Here is a 17491-nt window from a genome sequence, read left to right as displayed (position 1 = left end):
AATTCAAAGACTCTACACGCAAGAGTGAAAAATATGAAACCAGATGACTGCTACCACTATGGAGAGCCTGTATACCCAGAGTAAGAACTACAGCTAATGGGGTCTTTCTTCAGCTGGGATACGAGCCCTCTGCAAAGAGGAAAAACACTGGAAGCAAGACTACTCTCACCTCCAAAGGGAGGAAAGGCCATCTGCTTCCATTCTGACTGCCTTGGAAGACTGATAGTGCCTGAGCTCTCAAAGCCCCTCTCAACAAAGGGAACATCACTCAACAAGAATCTTAGATAAATCTTGATGGGGCAGGAACAAATACATATTAATTTTCTTTTAGACACTAGGGCTTCATTTTCTGCCTTACTGAAATTCCGTGGACTCTTTTCTAAAAAGATCTATGCTGTGACTGGCATTCACAATATCCCTAAGAGCAAATACTTTAAGATCCCTTTAACCTACAGATTCAGGAAGCTGATTTTCACTTAGACCTTCTTATTTTTCCCAGAATGTCCTGCTACACTATTAGGAAGAGATTTTTGCCTCCTTAGTAGTAACATCTTATCTGGCAACAAAATATTCACCTCCATTTTTAGTTACATTAACATCAAACCCTAAGACAATATACTTAGAGATAATCCTAGGGAAATTCTCTCAAAAGTGCATCCACGAGCCTGATATACTAAAACCCCAGGAAGGATAGTTCATCCTCAGCCTTTTGTTACTTCTTTAAAAGACCCTAATGTCTATTCTCATAGATGAGACTATCTCATTAAACCAGAGGCCTACCAAGGACTTCAGCCTCTAGTTTCTAAATCCTTCAAATATGGCCTTTTGATGCATTGACAGTCTCCATGCAAACTTCCCACTCTTCTGTCCTAAAACCAAATGGGAAATATAGAGAAATGCAAGATTTGTGGGCTGTTAATGAAGTTATAATTTCATTCTACCATATGGTTCCTAACCATATACTATTTTAATCCAAATTCTAAGTGAAACTACATGGTTTACTGTTTTAGATCTTAAAGATGCCTTCTTTTGCATCCCATTATACCCTTACTCACAATATCTATTTGCTTTTGAATGGTCCTGATACTATGGGAACTGCCCAGTATACTGGGCTGCACTAACTCAAGGCTTCGGAAATATCCCCCTTATTTGGAAATGCTTTGGTAAAGGGATGATGTATAAATTTTAAAATGGAGCACTACTTCAACATGTAGATAATTTTCCTATGGGTAGCCCTACAAAACTGGACTCTGATTAACACACTTCTCAAGGGTTGCAGGATACAAAAGGCTCAGATGTCTCAGCAAAAACATAAATACACATGTCATCAAAAAGTTAAATAGCTCAGTGGTTCCAGTGTCTGCCTCGCAAGCACAAGGTCCCGAGTTCGATCCCTGGTACCAAAAAAACAAAAACAAAAACAAAAAGTTAAGTACAGGGCTGGAGATTTAGCTCAGTGGTTCCACCGCCTGCCTCGCAAGCACAATGGCCCAGGTTCGATCCCTGGTATCAAAAAAAAAAAAAGTTAAGTACATATTTTTGACTCCAGGGGAACAAACTCTCACCTCTGAAAGGAGGTCCTCTTAAAATGAGGGTCACCACAAACTAAAAGACAATGCAGGGCCTTCCTAGGTATCTTGTATTTTGCAGAATTTGGATCCCCAGTTTTGGATTCATACCTAAGATGCTCTTTGAGCCCACATAAGGGCCTGAGTATGAACTGCTAGATTGGACCAGAAGCCAGCAAGAGAAATTTTTAAAGCTGCCTGCTTCAGCTTTAAGAATTCCTGATTTAAATAACCCACTTACTCTCTATGTAGCTGAAAAACAGGGCATATCATTGGGGGTCCTTATCCAAAGATTGGGAGATATTCTTTAATCTGTATCTTATTTTTCTAAATGATTAGACCCTTTGTCATTTGGATGACCAGGATGCCTACATCCTGTAGCTGCCACATAGCTGTTGAGGCTACTAAATTAATGTTAGGACACCCACTAGAAGTCCAAACCCCCCATCAGGTCCAAAGTGTCCTTGAAGTTAAAGAACACCAATGGCTAACTGGAGAACAGCAATCTAAATGTCAAGCCCTCCTGTTAGAATCTCCAGAAATTACTGTTAAGGTCTTACCTTAAATCCAGCAACCTTGCTTTCTATCCCAGGAGGAGACAATCTTCTCACCTCTGTGTTGAAACTATAGAACATGCTTACTATAGTAGCCCTGATCCAAGAACAAGACTTTGGCTAATCCTGGTGTGGAATGGTTCACTGGTGGAAGAAATTACATAAATAGTGGAATCTAGAGGGAAGGTTATGCAATTGTTAGTCTCCAACAAGCTATTGAGGTGAAGGTGTTTCTTTCAAACACCTCAGCATAAAAAGCTGAAACCATTGCCCTTACCTGAGCTTTACAGCTAGGTGAATAAAAGCTAGTCAACATCTATACTGATTTCAGATATGCTTTCTTACTCCTTCATGCTCATGCAGCCATATGAAGAAAATGGAGACTCTTAGCCAAAATAAAATAAAATAAAATAAAAAGATTCCTCAATTAAGCATGGGCCTGAGAATCTTCCCCTCCTACAAGCAGTGTCATTACCTACCCAGGTAACAGTAATACACAATAGAGAACATGAAAGTGCAATTCTCCCATAGTCCAGAAAAATACCTTGGAAGTTCACAGTGCACGGAGGAATGTTTCACAGACAGCTTCCTGACCCCAAGTACAAGAGGAAGCCCTTCCTATTCAGGGACTGAAAGGGAATGGGCAAGGCAGAAGGGATATGAACTAGCAAGACAGTTAGTGGAATAAGGAGAAAAATCATAAAGTTTTATTAACTCCAACTGACCAATAAAATATTATTAAATCCATGATTCATGGCATTTAGGAAGGGAAAGTACTGACAACTTTGGTCAACCATGCTTTGGGGAAGTAAAAGTCTTGAATCCACTATTCCAGAAGTCAGAAAGTCTTGCCCTCTTTGCCACTGCAACAATTCAGGAAGAAAAGCTAAGCTTTCACCTTTGCTTAACCTAGGTGAGGTAGTTTCCTTGGAGAGGACTGTCAACTAGAATTCACTCAGATGCTCCCATTCCAGGGATAAAAATACCTCTTACTTTTTTATGCTATGTTCTCTGGATAAATACAAGCACATCTCATCTAGACTGAAAAAGCCCAAGAAGTCATAAAGCCCTGTTAAAAGAAATTATTTCTGAGTTTGGGATTCCCAAGTCACTTCAGAATGATAATGGGGCTTCCTTTGTTTCCAAAGTGGCACAGCAGGCCTCAAAACTTTGGGAATAACTTTTGATCTTCAACCTTTTGGGACACTCAGGCTTCAAGAATGGTTAAAATGGCTAATTTACATAGTAAAACCACCTTGGCAAAATTATGTAAAGAAGCTTGAGTCTTGGCTTTGACTATTACCTATTGCTTTGGTAAGGATCAGATTTGCCCCTAAAGCTTCTCCCCAACTAAGCCCTTAAGAAACGCTCTATGGAAAGCTTTTTTGACCTAAGATCTAGCCACAGACTCCATGGGAAATGATTAAATACATAATTAATCTATGTCACGTACCGAAAGCTTCACTATAGTAAAGTCCTTCCAGCAGCAGACTCTATAACCCATATCTTTAAAATTCAACCCAGAGATTAGGTTCTACTTAAAGTTTGAAAAAGGGGGTAACCTTTAGACCCGCTCCTCCCTAAATGGAAGGGCTCTTACAGAATTCTTCTAAGCACCCCCGCATTTGTTAAGCTACAAGGACACGCATCCTGGATTCACATATCAAGAATTAACCTGTTCCTTTGGAAATTTTACAAGATCAAGAAACCAAGGAGTCAAGAGACCTGTGAACAATATTCCTGCAAGCCTTTAGAGGACATGCAAATACTATTCATGAAAAAAAATCAAAATCTGGATGAATGAGATAAATTTATTTTGCTTAAATATATCTCCTCTCATAACCATACTATATCTGCTCAAATCAAATTGGTCAATTCATTTTCTCCTAACCCTTACAGAATTCTCCAATGGAGGAACTGTTTTCCAGGAATGAGCCCAATATGCTGAAGAGATTAATAAAGATGCATTGAGGATTTGTAGAATGTTGCCTACTTCTAGTCCATCTAGGTTACACAGTGGGTATCTCCTTGACATGTAAATGGCTGAGTGCAGCTCCAAAAATTTATAGAGCAAAACAAAGTACAGCCACAAATTTGGGTCTTGCTATCATATCTAATGTCTCACAAGGGCATATAAATGAAACCCCTCATCAAAAGGACCAAGAGACAATTTTTCTCTTGGCAAAACTAATAATGAAATATGGTACTACACAAATCCTGACTATCCCAGGTTCCTAAAACACCTGTGGAAAAGGATGATAATCACAAATTTGTGGGTAGATATTTTCAGATTTGAGATAAGCATATCTGGCTAATATCTACTATAAGACAACTCAGCCAGATTTTCTGGGTACAGAAAACCAAACTTATGATAGAGTGATGCCATCCAAAATATGGGATGAATTCCTACATCAAGCTCTAATCACACTACTGCTTTAAGAGATACTCACTTGTTCACTACTGATTAAAAAACAAGAGCTGGGATAAAATGACCAGCCCCAGTCAGTACTCAATCTCTTTTTTTTGGCACATTTCTATGAACATAGTTGCCTCCAGGGTGGATAGGAAGATGTACTTTAGGCTATCCATGGGTACAATGGTACTAGTTTAAAACTTTAGACCAACCAACTAAACCCCTATCTTGCACCATCAGTGAACCAGATCAGTTTTTCACTGGTATGATCACTTAGTTTCCGTCTTTACTCCCCAAACAGATATTGAAGATATCATGTGGCATATTATGGTTTTTTTGCCAAATATACACAGTGTTCTAAATGACAGTAGAGAGGGGATCCAATTACTAAGTTCTGAAGTAAAAATGATAAAAGACATTTTACAAAATTCAATGGGCCTAGATATTCTAATTGCAGCACAAAATGTAACCTGTGCTATTATCAAAACAGAATGTTATGTATAGGTTCCTGACAACACAAATATGTCTTTTGCGTTACAAGATTTGCATTCATAAATTGATGCAATGTTAGTCTGTTTCTTAAGCTTCAGTGACTTGCTGATATCCTGGCTCTCTGGAACAACCTGCTGAGAAAAAATTCTTGTACTTTTCAACTATGATACTTAGGAATTCTTTTGTTGCCTGATGTAATGTTGTATTGGGCTAATGTATTGCATGCATAATGTATTGTATTTCTAATTATTAAAAAATGATGTTTCTTCAAACAGTGGGACCCCCTATTCCTATGTCTTCTTAGATAAATAAGGACAATGTTTTTGATCCCTGGCTAAGCAGGGTCATAGCCCCTCCTCAGCCTGAAGCAGTCTTTATAAGAAGATGGATCTTTGGCCCCTCTGCCTTCTTTAAGAAAAGGGATCAGGACCAGGGATTTAGCTCAGTGGTGCCACCACCTTCCTTGCATATGCAAGGTCATGAGTTCGATCCCTAGTACCAAAAAAAAAAAAAAAAGAATGGAAAGAAAAGGGATCAAAGTCAGGGAGGGTGGATAATAGGTAGGATACAAAAAATAATGATAGGCAGAAAGGAGACAAAGAAATCACAATTTTAAAATAGTAATTTTAATTAAAACTGCAGCTTCAGGACACAAACCTAGTTTAATTTTTTCCCCAAGTTTCAATAAGCCTGGGTTATTCTCTTTTTATCTATAAATGAGCCTTGGCCATTTCATTTACCTATAAATGGGCCTTGGGCATTCTCTTTTTTTCCTGCAAATAGGCATTGGTAATTTATTTTCACCTGTAAAATGAGCCTCTCCCCCTATGGATGACTATGGTTCCATCACCTGTGATGGCTATCACCTGTGAATGGGCTGTCACCCTTCCCTTCCAGAAAGAGACATCATGTTTCATGTCCTCTTTCCATAGATTTATAGGTTCCATAGATTCCACCCCAAAGTCCCCCAAAATGTACCTATCCCCAGACCATAATGCCTCACATTCTCTGAACACTCACACACCACTCTTGAATGTATACTTTTCCTTCCTAAATAATTTTTTTCTGTGCCTCTTAGTGGCTAGTCCTGAAAACTCTTTCTGGATCGAGTGTCAGCAAATTTATTCTGTAGGTAGAGTGGATCTACATTCCAAATGTGCACAAAGGGGACTTTCTCAGGCCCAGTCTGGTGACAGTATCAGAAAGTTAGCAAAATCTTTTTTATCTAAACCTTATAAAAATGAAAAATATAATCCTTTTGTGGATGTCATAAATGTAAATATGTGATATTATACTATAATCTAAATGCATGAGCTCATGAAGAGTGAAAACACTTAGTCCCTCTTTATATACTTGGTCCCAAGCCAAGGCAGCCTCAGGACAATGTCTTACAGAAGGACTGATGGTGCATGTTTCCAATGCAAAAACCAAGGACAACTTCTCCAGTCCATGCCTCCAATCCTGGCACAAAATTAGCAATCACAGTTTTCTTAAAATAGGCAGAGTGCTAGTAGCAATGCAAAATTACTTTAAATTCAAATGTTTAGGGCTAGACAACTGATGTACTTAACAGCATCAGTACATTCAAAGACCATGGATACAGCCTGAGTATTCCATATAGTACAAAAATAAATTTTGTCAGTCTTTTTGGCTCTGATCTTTCCAGTTCCAAGAACAAAAGCCTCACTTAAATGTAGCCTCTGTTTGCTTAGGCTTCAGCAGCCCCTAAGAAGGGGGCACACAAACCATAATGACTCATTTTAGTAAGTTGGCTCACACAAAGCTATGAGGGGGGGTGACACCACTGTAGCTCTGAGAAGTGCCCTTTCTATACCCTCCACTCCTTACCATGTGGATGGCATGTGCTCATCCCCCTTTTAGCTTGAGAACTACTTTTGATCTCCAACCTATACAATAGAGGGAAACGTCAGAGTAGTAAGAAATGAAGCTTGTGTTTGGAATTTTGGCTCCTGGCAGCTCACGTTTTCAGCTAAATATCACATTGCCTCTTCAGAGCACAGCCTAGCCAATATGGAAGTGTGGATTTTTTTTGTTGTTTCTAAGATTCATCAAAATTATGCTTGCACATAATTTAAAAGTCAATGAGTAATTTGAGTTTTTGTTACAAAACAGAACAGCCACCATTTCCTGCTACAACCACTTTTAACTCTAAATGCTTTTGAAACATACCTGCACATCTCAGAACACTATGTATATGGCTACTTCTTTTTCAGTGTTAGCCTTTATGTGTAGATATCTTTTCATGAAAGATAAAAATTTGAACTTTTTTATACACAACTTACCTAGGTCCCCTATGCACACACCTCTATCCACCCACATACATTCCCAAAATGCTTACATAATTTTGGATAGATCACCATACCAAGTTTAAATTATTATTGCAGTCTAAACACTGTTGACTTGGGCCACACAGTAAACTTTCATTAGGGTTCCTCGCCTTAATAATTTAATATTTTCTCTGGAATGAAGAACTGTCTTAATTTTGTTTTATTTTTGCTTATTTTTTCTTTGAAGTTTATTATCCCTTGGATTTTCCCTGCTGTCAGAACCTCTTCCCAGTTCATTCAAACACATAGGGCATGCTGTCTTCTAGGTTTGTTTTCCCCCTACCCCCGGGCCTCCAACTTCTTCACTCTGCCTGGCTGGCTGTTAAGATCTCCCTCTTATCACTGTCCTACAGGTTCACACTGCTTTTCTCTGTTGAAGATTTCCTGCTTCCAAGAGTCCACATTTTTTGTTTTAGCTTAATCTTTTATTTGGGCAGAGCATTCTATGCTCACTTCTCAAATAAAATGCATGGAAATAAATCTTCCATCTTTGAAAATGGTTTGTTTTACTCATAATTAATGGATTGTCTGGGTATGGAATTCTACAGTAGAAATCCTTTTACTTCACAAAATGGAAAGCATTACTCCAGTGATTTCTGGCTTACTATGCTGGTGTATGGAGTGGAAAGCCATTGTGGGTTTTTGATAGTTTCAGTGTCTCCAATTTTAGCTCTATGGTAGCTTTTAAGAAAGTTTGTTCTTGCACATGTGTGTCCTATTTATTTCACTTAAGAGTATGGCCTCAATAGGCATCCATTTAGCTATAAATATCTTTAGTTTCTCGGTCTTTATGGCGGAGTAGTACTCCACTTTATTTTAAAAAACCACATCTTCTTTATCCAGTTTCCAGTTGATGGCATTTGGGCTGTTTCCAAGCTTTAGCTATTACAAACTAAGCTGCTATAAACTTGGGTGTACATATATCGCTGTGGTATGATTCTTTTAATTCTTTTGGGAAGATACCCAGCAGAGGAATACCTGGGCCATATGGGACCTCTAGCCCTAGTTCTTTGAGGTATCTCCATACTACAGATACAAATACCCAATGATAAATGTAAACATATTGTATACCTAAAATGTACTAATAAAAGAATTTAAGCAAAAAAAGAAAGTTTGTTCTTTCCTTGCCAAAGCAACCACTGTTTTTGTTCTTTGATAGGTTGATACAAAGGTTATTTTTGCCTACTCTTGAACTTTGTATAAATGAATTTATACAATATGTACCCTTTGTGTATGGCATCCTCAGTAACATTTTTAACATTCACCTTTTTTAATATCTATCAGTAGTTAATCTCTTTTTATTGGTTACTAGTATCAAATACACATGACTTATTTATCCATTCACTGTTTGATAGAAACATGAGTTCTTTCTAACTCTGGAATATTATGAAAGTATATTTGAAAGCTTGAACATATTTTATACAAATTATTTTGTTCAATTCACTAGACCAAATCACCCAACAGAGAAAAACCTCAAAGTAAATTTCAACAAAATAAGCAAGAACTATATACATTTTAACATCCCCGTATTTCTGTAGAAACACACAGATTATCTCAAATATGATTAATCTGAGTCTTTTTATTTCCCACATTTGGTTCACCAATCAGGATTCTCTAAGATCCTTGGCAAAATATTGTTAGGCCCCACCCTAAACCTAATAAGTTGTCATTCCTAAGAGAGGGTGATTTAATTTACTAGATGTGGAGCCACTGGGGTTTTCGTGCACACCCCAGGTGATTCTGGTATTTCAAATTTGAGAATCACTGTATGCAATAAATGAATTTCATCACTTTTGTCATAGATGCATAATGACGGTTAGGTGGCCAGAGGTGTTCTGCCCTGGGTGGGCCATCTGCTAACACCTAAGATAAGGACAGTCCCAATGATGGGAGTGAGATGGCTATGACTTGCTAGGCTGTTTGCTCAGGAGAATGTTGCTGATTTCTCACACAGTGTCTCATAACATCCAGTGGACAGAAACTTAAAGACAAAAAAATCAAGAGTGTCATTATTTCCAATTCTACTACTAAATGTTAATACCGCCCTTAGAAAATCTTGTCCACTCCATATGCCTCCCTTTCTTCTCACATAAAACAAAAAGACTGAAAGAGGTAATGCCATTAATTAAAATTATCCAAATCCTGAAAAGAAGACTAAAAGTTCACCCTAGAGTATTTTCCAACAGTCAGTTACCTCCTGAGGGTAATCCACTGTCTGTAAGAACCACTTTGCTTGACTCAGAGCCTATATTAATTTTTAGAAAACAGATGAAAAGCAATATTACCTTTGTTCAGTGGAGATACAAATGATATCTATTTGTTAAAAAAAATAATGCCTAAAATTGGTAATTTGTGAAATGAAACCAAGACCACACACCTAAACACGTGGAGGAATATGGGATAAAAAAGCCAAAACAGAAGATGCCTTATGGAAAGAAATAGGACTAGGGTAGGAAAGATTGCTTGTAAACATAAGCATGCACTATTTTGTCATGAAACTTAAAACTTTTTTTAAACTCTAAGCAACAAAAGTTAATGTTTTATTGCCATATATTCTTAATTATAATCTTTGTTCTTCATTCTCTGAGGGTGGGAGAAAAAGCAGTATCTCCAGCCCCATGCACAGTCATCCATGAATTGACAGGCAGTGTCTTCAGATCAAGCTCCCAGAAGTAGACATTGCAGTTCAGTGTAGTTATAGAGTAGCTCTAATTGTTCTAAATCTGGTAGTTCCTTCTAGAATCCAAAAGTCTCTGTTCTGGTACAACCAGCCCTATATGGTGCCCAACTTCTCAAGGTCCAAAGAAATCACATTTTCAATAAATATCAGCCAGAATCTCACACGACTCAAATGCAAGAATATTTGATATTGTGAGCATGTAAAATCCAGGTATGGAAAAGACCAATCACCTGAAAATAAGGGTGTTGCTATTCCCAGGGATCCCGTGGTTTCAATCACCATAACACCACAGCACCATAGCACTGGGAAACATTTCTCATGCATTGTGTCCTGTGGGCTGCACAGCTTCTGCTAGAGAGGAGAGCCATACATCACCCAATCTCTGTTCTGAGTTCGCATTCTGGCCTTCAGTGGCCACAAAGCCATTGTTTCTTCATCCAGAACACAAGGTGGTAACAGCAGCCTGTTCACTTCTCAGCACTGGTGTGAAAATGGCACTGAGAGCATACAGAGGAACATATGCTAGAACTTTGAAAATTTAAGGACCTCTGAGCAAGCTACCATCTCCAAGCTGAGTTCAAGCTTCTATATATAAATTGAAGTTTATGTTGTATGATTTTCCCTGGTCTGAAGTGAGGAAGATGGGGTCATCTTTCTTGGAAGAGGCAATGAACCAGCCAGGAAAGGCCACAGACTCAAAGGTGGAGGTGCTTCCTGTATGGGAGCGGTAAAAAAGGAAGGGCTTCACAGGCTGGGGTTGGTTGTACAGATCCAAAATCTTCTTCTCCTGAAATGTGAGAGAGGATACTCATGGGACAAATGGAAGCAGCCAATGGAGATTTCAAAGTTCAGGAAAAACTTATTCACGTGAGTTGGACTAGAAAAATGTATTTCAAGGAAGTATCAGATCAAACACATAAAATCTCATCTTCCCAACCCTACCTTCAAATCCAAGGAGTTTGTCATAGAAAGAATACAAGGAACAGGATATCATAAGAAGGATAAAAGGACAGATTAATGAACAAGCAGCCTTGTTTGAACAATCAGTTGGTCCTCTTCTCACACAATAGGCTGAAAGAATCCCTTAAGACTAAGACACAAATCTCAAGCCAAGGACCTCCCTTACCAAAGCAGGAGCAGTGACAGCCATCACCCTGCAAGGGAAACTGTTTCAGCAAAGAACAGATAGGTTGGTATTTGTGTTTCTGAACAATTCCAGAAGATCTGAGAAAGATCAACATCATGAACTAGACATAAAAATATCTAACAAAGAAAAAGATTTTTCATCCAAAGGAGCAAAGTAAGTAGAGCAATCAAAATGCCCTTATTATTATATAAATATATTATTATGTCCACATGTTGTATATGCATATATTGTATATTTTGGTGAAATAAGTTTTTGTAAGTCACATATGTATAAGATCTCAAGAGAGACAGGAATGGTCTTTAGAGTTTAGCCACATTACATCCTGAGTGAAGAATTTCTTCTCCCACAGGATTCCTTTATTCAGTTAATCATTTCAAGCTACTTATCTGATTCTTTGGGTGACCAAAAGCCTAGGAGTTTTCCTTGATACCTCTTTCTTTGATCACCCAACATCTAACCCAGCAGTAAGTTCTGTAGACTCAGAACATTTCCTGGATTGAGCTGCTTCTCCTTCCCCTCATTTCCACATATATTGCCAACACCCAACCCAAGCTATCTCCCCCTCTGCACTGGATGATCATGGTGACTTCGTAACTCTTCTCGGTGAATCAACCATTCTCCACAAAGTAGTTGAGCAAACTTTAAACTGAAATAAATATAGTAAATAAAATCATGTTCTTTTCTGCCTTACATTTCTTGCATCATTTTCTGTTGTAATTACCATGAAATCCAAACTCTCTAACAAAGCCTTCAGGGTCTACATCAACCAGCTCTTGCCTATCTCACTGTTCTTACCTCTTACTACTCTCTAAATGCTAATTCTGCTCCTGCCTTACTTGCCTTCAGCCTCCCCCTCAATACACCAACATGTGCCTGTCCAGGGTCTTGGTACTTATTCTACCTGGACACTCCAGCCCCACACTTGCCCAAGCTGGCTCCTTCCTATAACTCAGGATTCACCTCAGATATCCCTTCCTTAGAGAGAACTTTACTGAACATCCTCACCAGAGATTTCAAATCCCACCTCTCACTCATCACTGCCTCATTCATGTGTTATTTTCTCCATTATTATATTCTGCATTATTTTTGCATCACTATCTAAACTTAGCATATTTATCTCTCAATCATATAATTAATGTCAGATTTGGCCATCACTCTCTAAATGTAGCATATTTACCCATCAATCACATAATTATCATCAGAATCATACATCACTGCATTTCTCAACATGGATAAGAGCCCCTGGCTGATTGTTTAACAAATGCCTTCTCATTTCAAACTCTCTACCTCTTCCACCATCTTTATTTTACTCCTTTCTGATGAGAAAGCAGATCCATGAAAGAGAACTTCCACAAACCATGCTACAACAAGGACCCCAGCACATCTCACCCACACTTGTGCCTCCTTCCCTGAGTTGGGCTGGGTGGTGGGTCTCATCTATGGCTACCAGTTTAAAGGCATTCCTCTAGCCTTTCTCTGTGCTCTCTTGTTCTTCATCAGTTTTGTTTCTCTATTCAGTCACTCCCATCAGCATAATTTGTTTTCATTTCTATCATTTTTAAAACATAGTCATATGTCACTTGATGACATGGGTACATTCTGAGAAAAGCATCATTAGGAATTTTCATCACTGTCAACATTGTATAGTGTACTTACACAAATTAAGGCAGCTATGATGTCACTAGATGACAGAATCTTAGAAGACTATCATCCTACATATGGTTCATCACTGGCTAAAACTTTGTTATGTGGCACCACTGCCAGTCCCCCTTTGCAGAAAACTCTTCATAACAGCTGCCTGTATTTGCTGTCTGGTTTCTCTTGTGATTTCTCTCTTCAAACTTACTCCAAACTTTCACCCTCACTACCATACTGACACTGTCCTCACCAAGGTCCTCAATGTCCCACACATGGCCGAGTGCAATGGACCAGTCTCAGTCTTCATCTGAGGACAAAAACACAGCAGAAAGCTGACTTACCTGAGCATGTAATTCCCAGTCCTCATTCTATTTATCACACTCATGTGCTAATAAATATTTCCAAAATCAGACTGCTTCTCTCTACCTCCATTGCTGTCATCTGGCCTTTCTAATCACACCTAGCTCACTCCAAAGCCTCCTGAAGGACTTTTACCCTTGCCCCTACAGCCTGTGATCAACTGGAAGCCAGTGTGATCCTTTTAAAACTGAATTCATTCATGTCACTCTTCTTTCAAATCACTTCACTGAGATCATAAGTCCAAGTCCAAAGAAAGCCAACGCGCCCTTCCTGGTCTGGATTTTTCTCTCTGAATTCCTCCCTCCTCATTTCACTCCCACACCTCTGCCTTCACTGGTCCTGAGACTTGCATTCAGTGGATGCCCTGCTGACTAATTCTCTTGCCTCCTTCTCTCTGCCTAGATTTCACCATCACAGGGACGCCTACTGCACTGTTCCTAACTGCAGCTTGACACTCTCCACCTCCGCTCCTGACGCTGCAGTCTCTTTATCTTGCTCTAATTGTTCCTTTCAAAGAGACAGACACCTTTTAAGACATCACAGATTTACCCACTAATGTGTTTACTGTGTGTATTGTCTGCTGTTTCTCTCCTCCCACTAGAATCAAAGTCCTGTGTGGTTAGGGCTCTTTGCCATCTGTGCCAGGACATATCTCAAGAACATGCATGGTGCTAGAAGCCACTTAAGTAGGCATACATTTGATGAACTGAATTGGATTGAGTTGAATGAAATGAATTAAAGTTAATGAATAAGAACAAATACATATGCATACATGTAGTTATATATATACATACATATATTTTATATAGACAGATATGTCTATATAAAATCAACCAGAGAGTTGAGAAAATAAAAGAGTAAAAGTTGACTTTTTAAAAAAATGCTAGAGGATGACTTAGGAGATAAGATTGAAAATATTATCATGAAGTAGAAAATTGAACCAAGAAATTCTTCTAGAATGCACCACAAACAAAAAGTAAAAAGTTGGCCAGGGGGTTATCTTAGTGGCACCACACCTGCCTCACAAGTGCAAGTCCTGAGTTTGATCCCCGGTACCAAAAAATAAAATAAAATGTGAAGGGTAGAAAGTATGGCAAATTAGATGACAGAGTATCAGGTACTGAAATCTAAGAAGTGAAATCTAAGAGTTCCAGTGACGGATGAATAGGAATTCCAAAAGGAAAGATATGGCAGAATTATGTAGAGAATATATTGAAGAAACAGTGACTGAGAACATCTCAAAATTTAAAAAAGACAGAAGTCCTCAACCAGTAAAGGGCAGGATAAATTAAAGTCTCTTGGATACATATTACTCAGTAGGAGTTAGGAATAAATACACTTAAGAAAATGATATTTCTTTTTCGATTATAATATTAGGTTTTCTGTCAAATAAAACTCTTGTAAAGCAACATTGGCTTTTTAAAATGTTACTTTTCTTAAAAAATAAAAATAAAAGAATTAAATGTTACTTTTCTTAGTCACTGACCTTCAGCACCAATGTGGGTTGTCCTTCAACATTCTCACAGCACAGACACATATCTGGATTCTGGATCCCCAGATAAATGGGAGTCCCTTTGTCTTGCTCAAGGGACTCTGTATACTTGCATGGTATAACAGTGACAGTAACTACAGAGATAAAAGCAGGAGAGGGGTCAGTTTTCTTCTGAAGTCAGGGAAATGGAATAGTTCTTCTAGTTCTGATTTTCCAAAGTAGTGTATTCCAGGTTGGGCTGGAAGATTCAAAAGAATGTAATTCTTGCTATCCCAGACTCACGAAATGGCCAACAGTTATATCCATTCAGGCACTTATCCATCCTTCCCATATGGAAAATCACTGCCTTAGTAAATGGAGCAAAGAAAGTTAAATAAATGGCAGGCTTTGCTCTTGAGATTTTGAAACCTGTACTTGAACACCTGGAAATGGGAAGCTCCTACTCCCAGAAGCACCTCTGATCCTCAGAGAGCCCTGTTCATTAGCAAGTTCCGCCTATTGTGATTTTGAAATGTGTCTTCCTGTGTCACACACCCATTTAGTCTTTTTAGGATATCTTGAGGTCAAATAGAACAAGCTAATTCCCTACCATAGGACAGATCAGCTGCTTCAGATCAAAATGCAACTCTTCTAGTCCCTAGGAGGCTCCTCTACCATATCTGATTTCATTATCCTAATCTAAAAGTAACCTCTTCAGTGACTTCTCTTCCCAGCCAGGTGTGAAATTCTGTCCCTTCCAGGTACACCCCATTGAAATCTAGGCTTTTTGCACACATTATAATTGTACACATTTATGGGGTGCAATGTGATGATTTGATATATTTGTATACAATGCAATAATGATCAAATTGGGGTAATTAACACATCCATTACCTCATACATTTATCATTTCTTTGAGGTGAGAGTATTCAAAACTACTTTTCTAGCTATTTTGGAATATACATCACTGTTAACTTTAGTTACTCTATAAAGTGCAATCAAGCATTAGTACTTATGCTTTAACAAAAGGCCACTACCAGCATAAAGTGTGGAACTGCCACAGGATGAGCACTCACCTGACACCACACTATTACTCCGTGGAACAGTCACAAGTGACTGACCCTGAAGGATCCACGCCTGCTGATCCAAATCAGGGATCTTTCCAAGCTGTGAGGAATCTCTTGCTGGTCGGATGGAAACAAATAATGAATAAACATGAAGGCCAAAGTTGCTTCACTCAAGAGAAAAATCACCTAATCTTGGTCCTTCAACATAGAAGACCAGAGGTTTATGCTCCAAAACCCAGCAGCCTAGCCCTTTTATCCAGTAAAGCTATTGGCTCTACTGAAGAGATCAAAGGCTATGAAGGCCAATAAATGGTATAAGAGGGCAAACCATCAAGGAAGAGGATAATGATAGTCCCACAGCACATGTGTGTCAAGGCCCAGCTATTCTTTTATGGACCTCCTCAATGCTTGGAACAATGCTAGGAAATGGAGCTAGAGCAGTGAATGAGCAATGACCCCCACCCTCTGGAAGCCCACAGCCCAGTAGCAGGTGGACAGGACCAAGCATCATACACAGGGAGAGAAAGAGATCCTGGGGTATCCAGAGGACACAGATATGACTGCAAGTGAACCAGGTCACCATAGCCCCATCCCAACATTACTTCCATAAACAATGTTTTTAGGGTTTTCCATAGTTGGCAAAGTGGGGTTAGCTCTGCATCTGTGGGTACAGAGGTAGAACAGATAAGCCTCAGGCAACATTTCTAAGACCTTCCTAGGACACTGTTCTTCAAGTTCTTATTAGAATAATAATAACCTGACTTGACATAAACCTCTAGTCAGAAGACCTAAGCCACTACCCAGGACTTCACAGAAGTCTGAGGGAGGGGTGACCAAGTAGAATTATCCTCCACCCAGAGATCCAGCCAAGAATGTTATCTCCCTAGGAATCCCAATCCCAGGCATGACATTTGACCTTTAAAATTTCAGGCCCCCTGGTGCCAGTGTTTCCTCCTGCCAGAGGTTCCTCGCCTTCACTGTGTCTGTTTCTGTCCAGGGGAAAGAGAGGGTCCATGCCAGGGTGGATCTTCCAAATCCCAGCCATTTCATGGGGGGGGACAGCAAGTCTCACACAGGGAAAAGCCCACAGTAATCCTAGCATGCCCCTACCCCTTATTCATTCCCAAAGCACAGAAGGCTCCAAAGTCAGAGGGATTTTGCAGCTATGGGCTGTACCTGGCAAGGAAGGGTCTTAAGTCCAGTGGACCAAATCACAGTTCCATCAGCTTCTAAGGGTAATAATGGGCTCTAACAGAGCCTGGGTCATTTATCTAGATGAGGAGAGGGAGGTTCCAGTTTCTTGGGTGGGATGTGATCAATGTTCAACATGAAAGAAATCCAGTTCGTCCTGCCAGGAGATCTCAGGAGGCTCTGATGAAGAAATTTCAAATGAGTAGGACTTGTCTGGGTTCCTTGTGAAATAAGTGCTGAACTAAGCCTACCAGGTCAACCACAAAGAAATAGAGGTGATGACAGATCCTAGGTTTCTCAAAAAGGAGAGACTAAGGGACTTCCCCAGACAACCTCAGCCCTCCTGCCATGTCACACTAAGTTTAAAACTGGGACATGACTGGCTCCACCTCCTAGCAGAGGAAACTGGGCCATTACAGGCAGGCTAAGGGGATCTGGGAGAGTCTCCTTGCTCGAGCTCTTCATCCTCATATGGTCTTTCTTGAAGGAGCATGGTTCTTTGCTGTTGAGGTCCTAGTCCTATCACTTTTGGCTTCTGGTTTATCTATCCCCTAGAGAAAGT

General features: G+C 39.4%; 1 protein-coding gene across 1 annotated transcript; it reads right to left on the bottom strand.

Moving 5' to 3' along the window:
• Window positions 1–6316: 6316 nt before the first annotated feature.
• Il36g (interleukin 36 gamma) lies at window positions 6317–16984 on the bottom strand. Its single transcript, XM_087204236.1, has 5 exons — window positions 16915–16984; window positions 16341–16399; window positions 15748–15855; window positions 14687–14826; window positions 6317–10842 (listed from the first exon to the last, which is right to left on the bottom strand). Exons 2-5 carry the CDS (start codon window positions 16369–16371, stop codon window positions 10633–10635), a joined length of 489 nt encoding a protein of 162 aa, XP_087060362.1. The 5' UTR covers window positions 16372–16399; window positions 16915–16984; the 3' UTR covers window positions 6317–10632.
• Window positions 16985–17491: the final 507 nt, after the last annotated feature.

The sequence above is a fragment of the Heterocephalus glaber genome, unplaced genomic scaffold, assembly GCF_053883595.1.
Source record: "Heterocephalus glaber isolate CG9 unplaced genomic scaffold, H.glaber_assembly_v1.0 deba00000470, whole genome shotgun sequence".
Lineage (NCBI taxonomy): Eukaryota > Metazoa > Chordata > Mammalia > Rodentia > Bathyergidae > Heterocephalus > Heterocephalus glaber.
Note: the sequence above shows the minus strand (reverse complement) of the source record. Positions and strands in the feature narration are given on the sequence as shown.

What these genes read in the sequence shown, in the direction of transcription:
- Il36g (XM_087204236.1), bottom strand. Translation starts at nt 16,371, where the DNA reads ATGGAAAACCCTAAAAACATTGTTTATGGAA. An exon ending in TAAAAACATTGTTTATGGAA is followed by an intron (nt 15,856 to 16,340) that starts GTAATGTTGGGA and finishes CCATCCGACCAG; the next exon opens with CAAGAGATTCCTCACAGCTT. An exon ending in AACCCACATTGGTGCTGAAG is followed by an intron (nt 10,843 to 14,686) that starts GTCAGTGACTAA and finishes CTCACATTTCAG; the next exon opens with GAGAAGAAGATTTTGGATCT.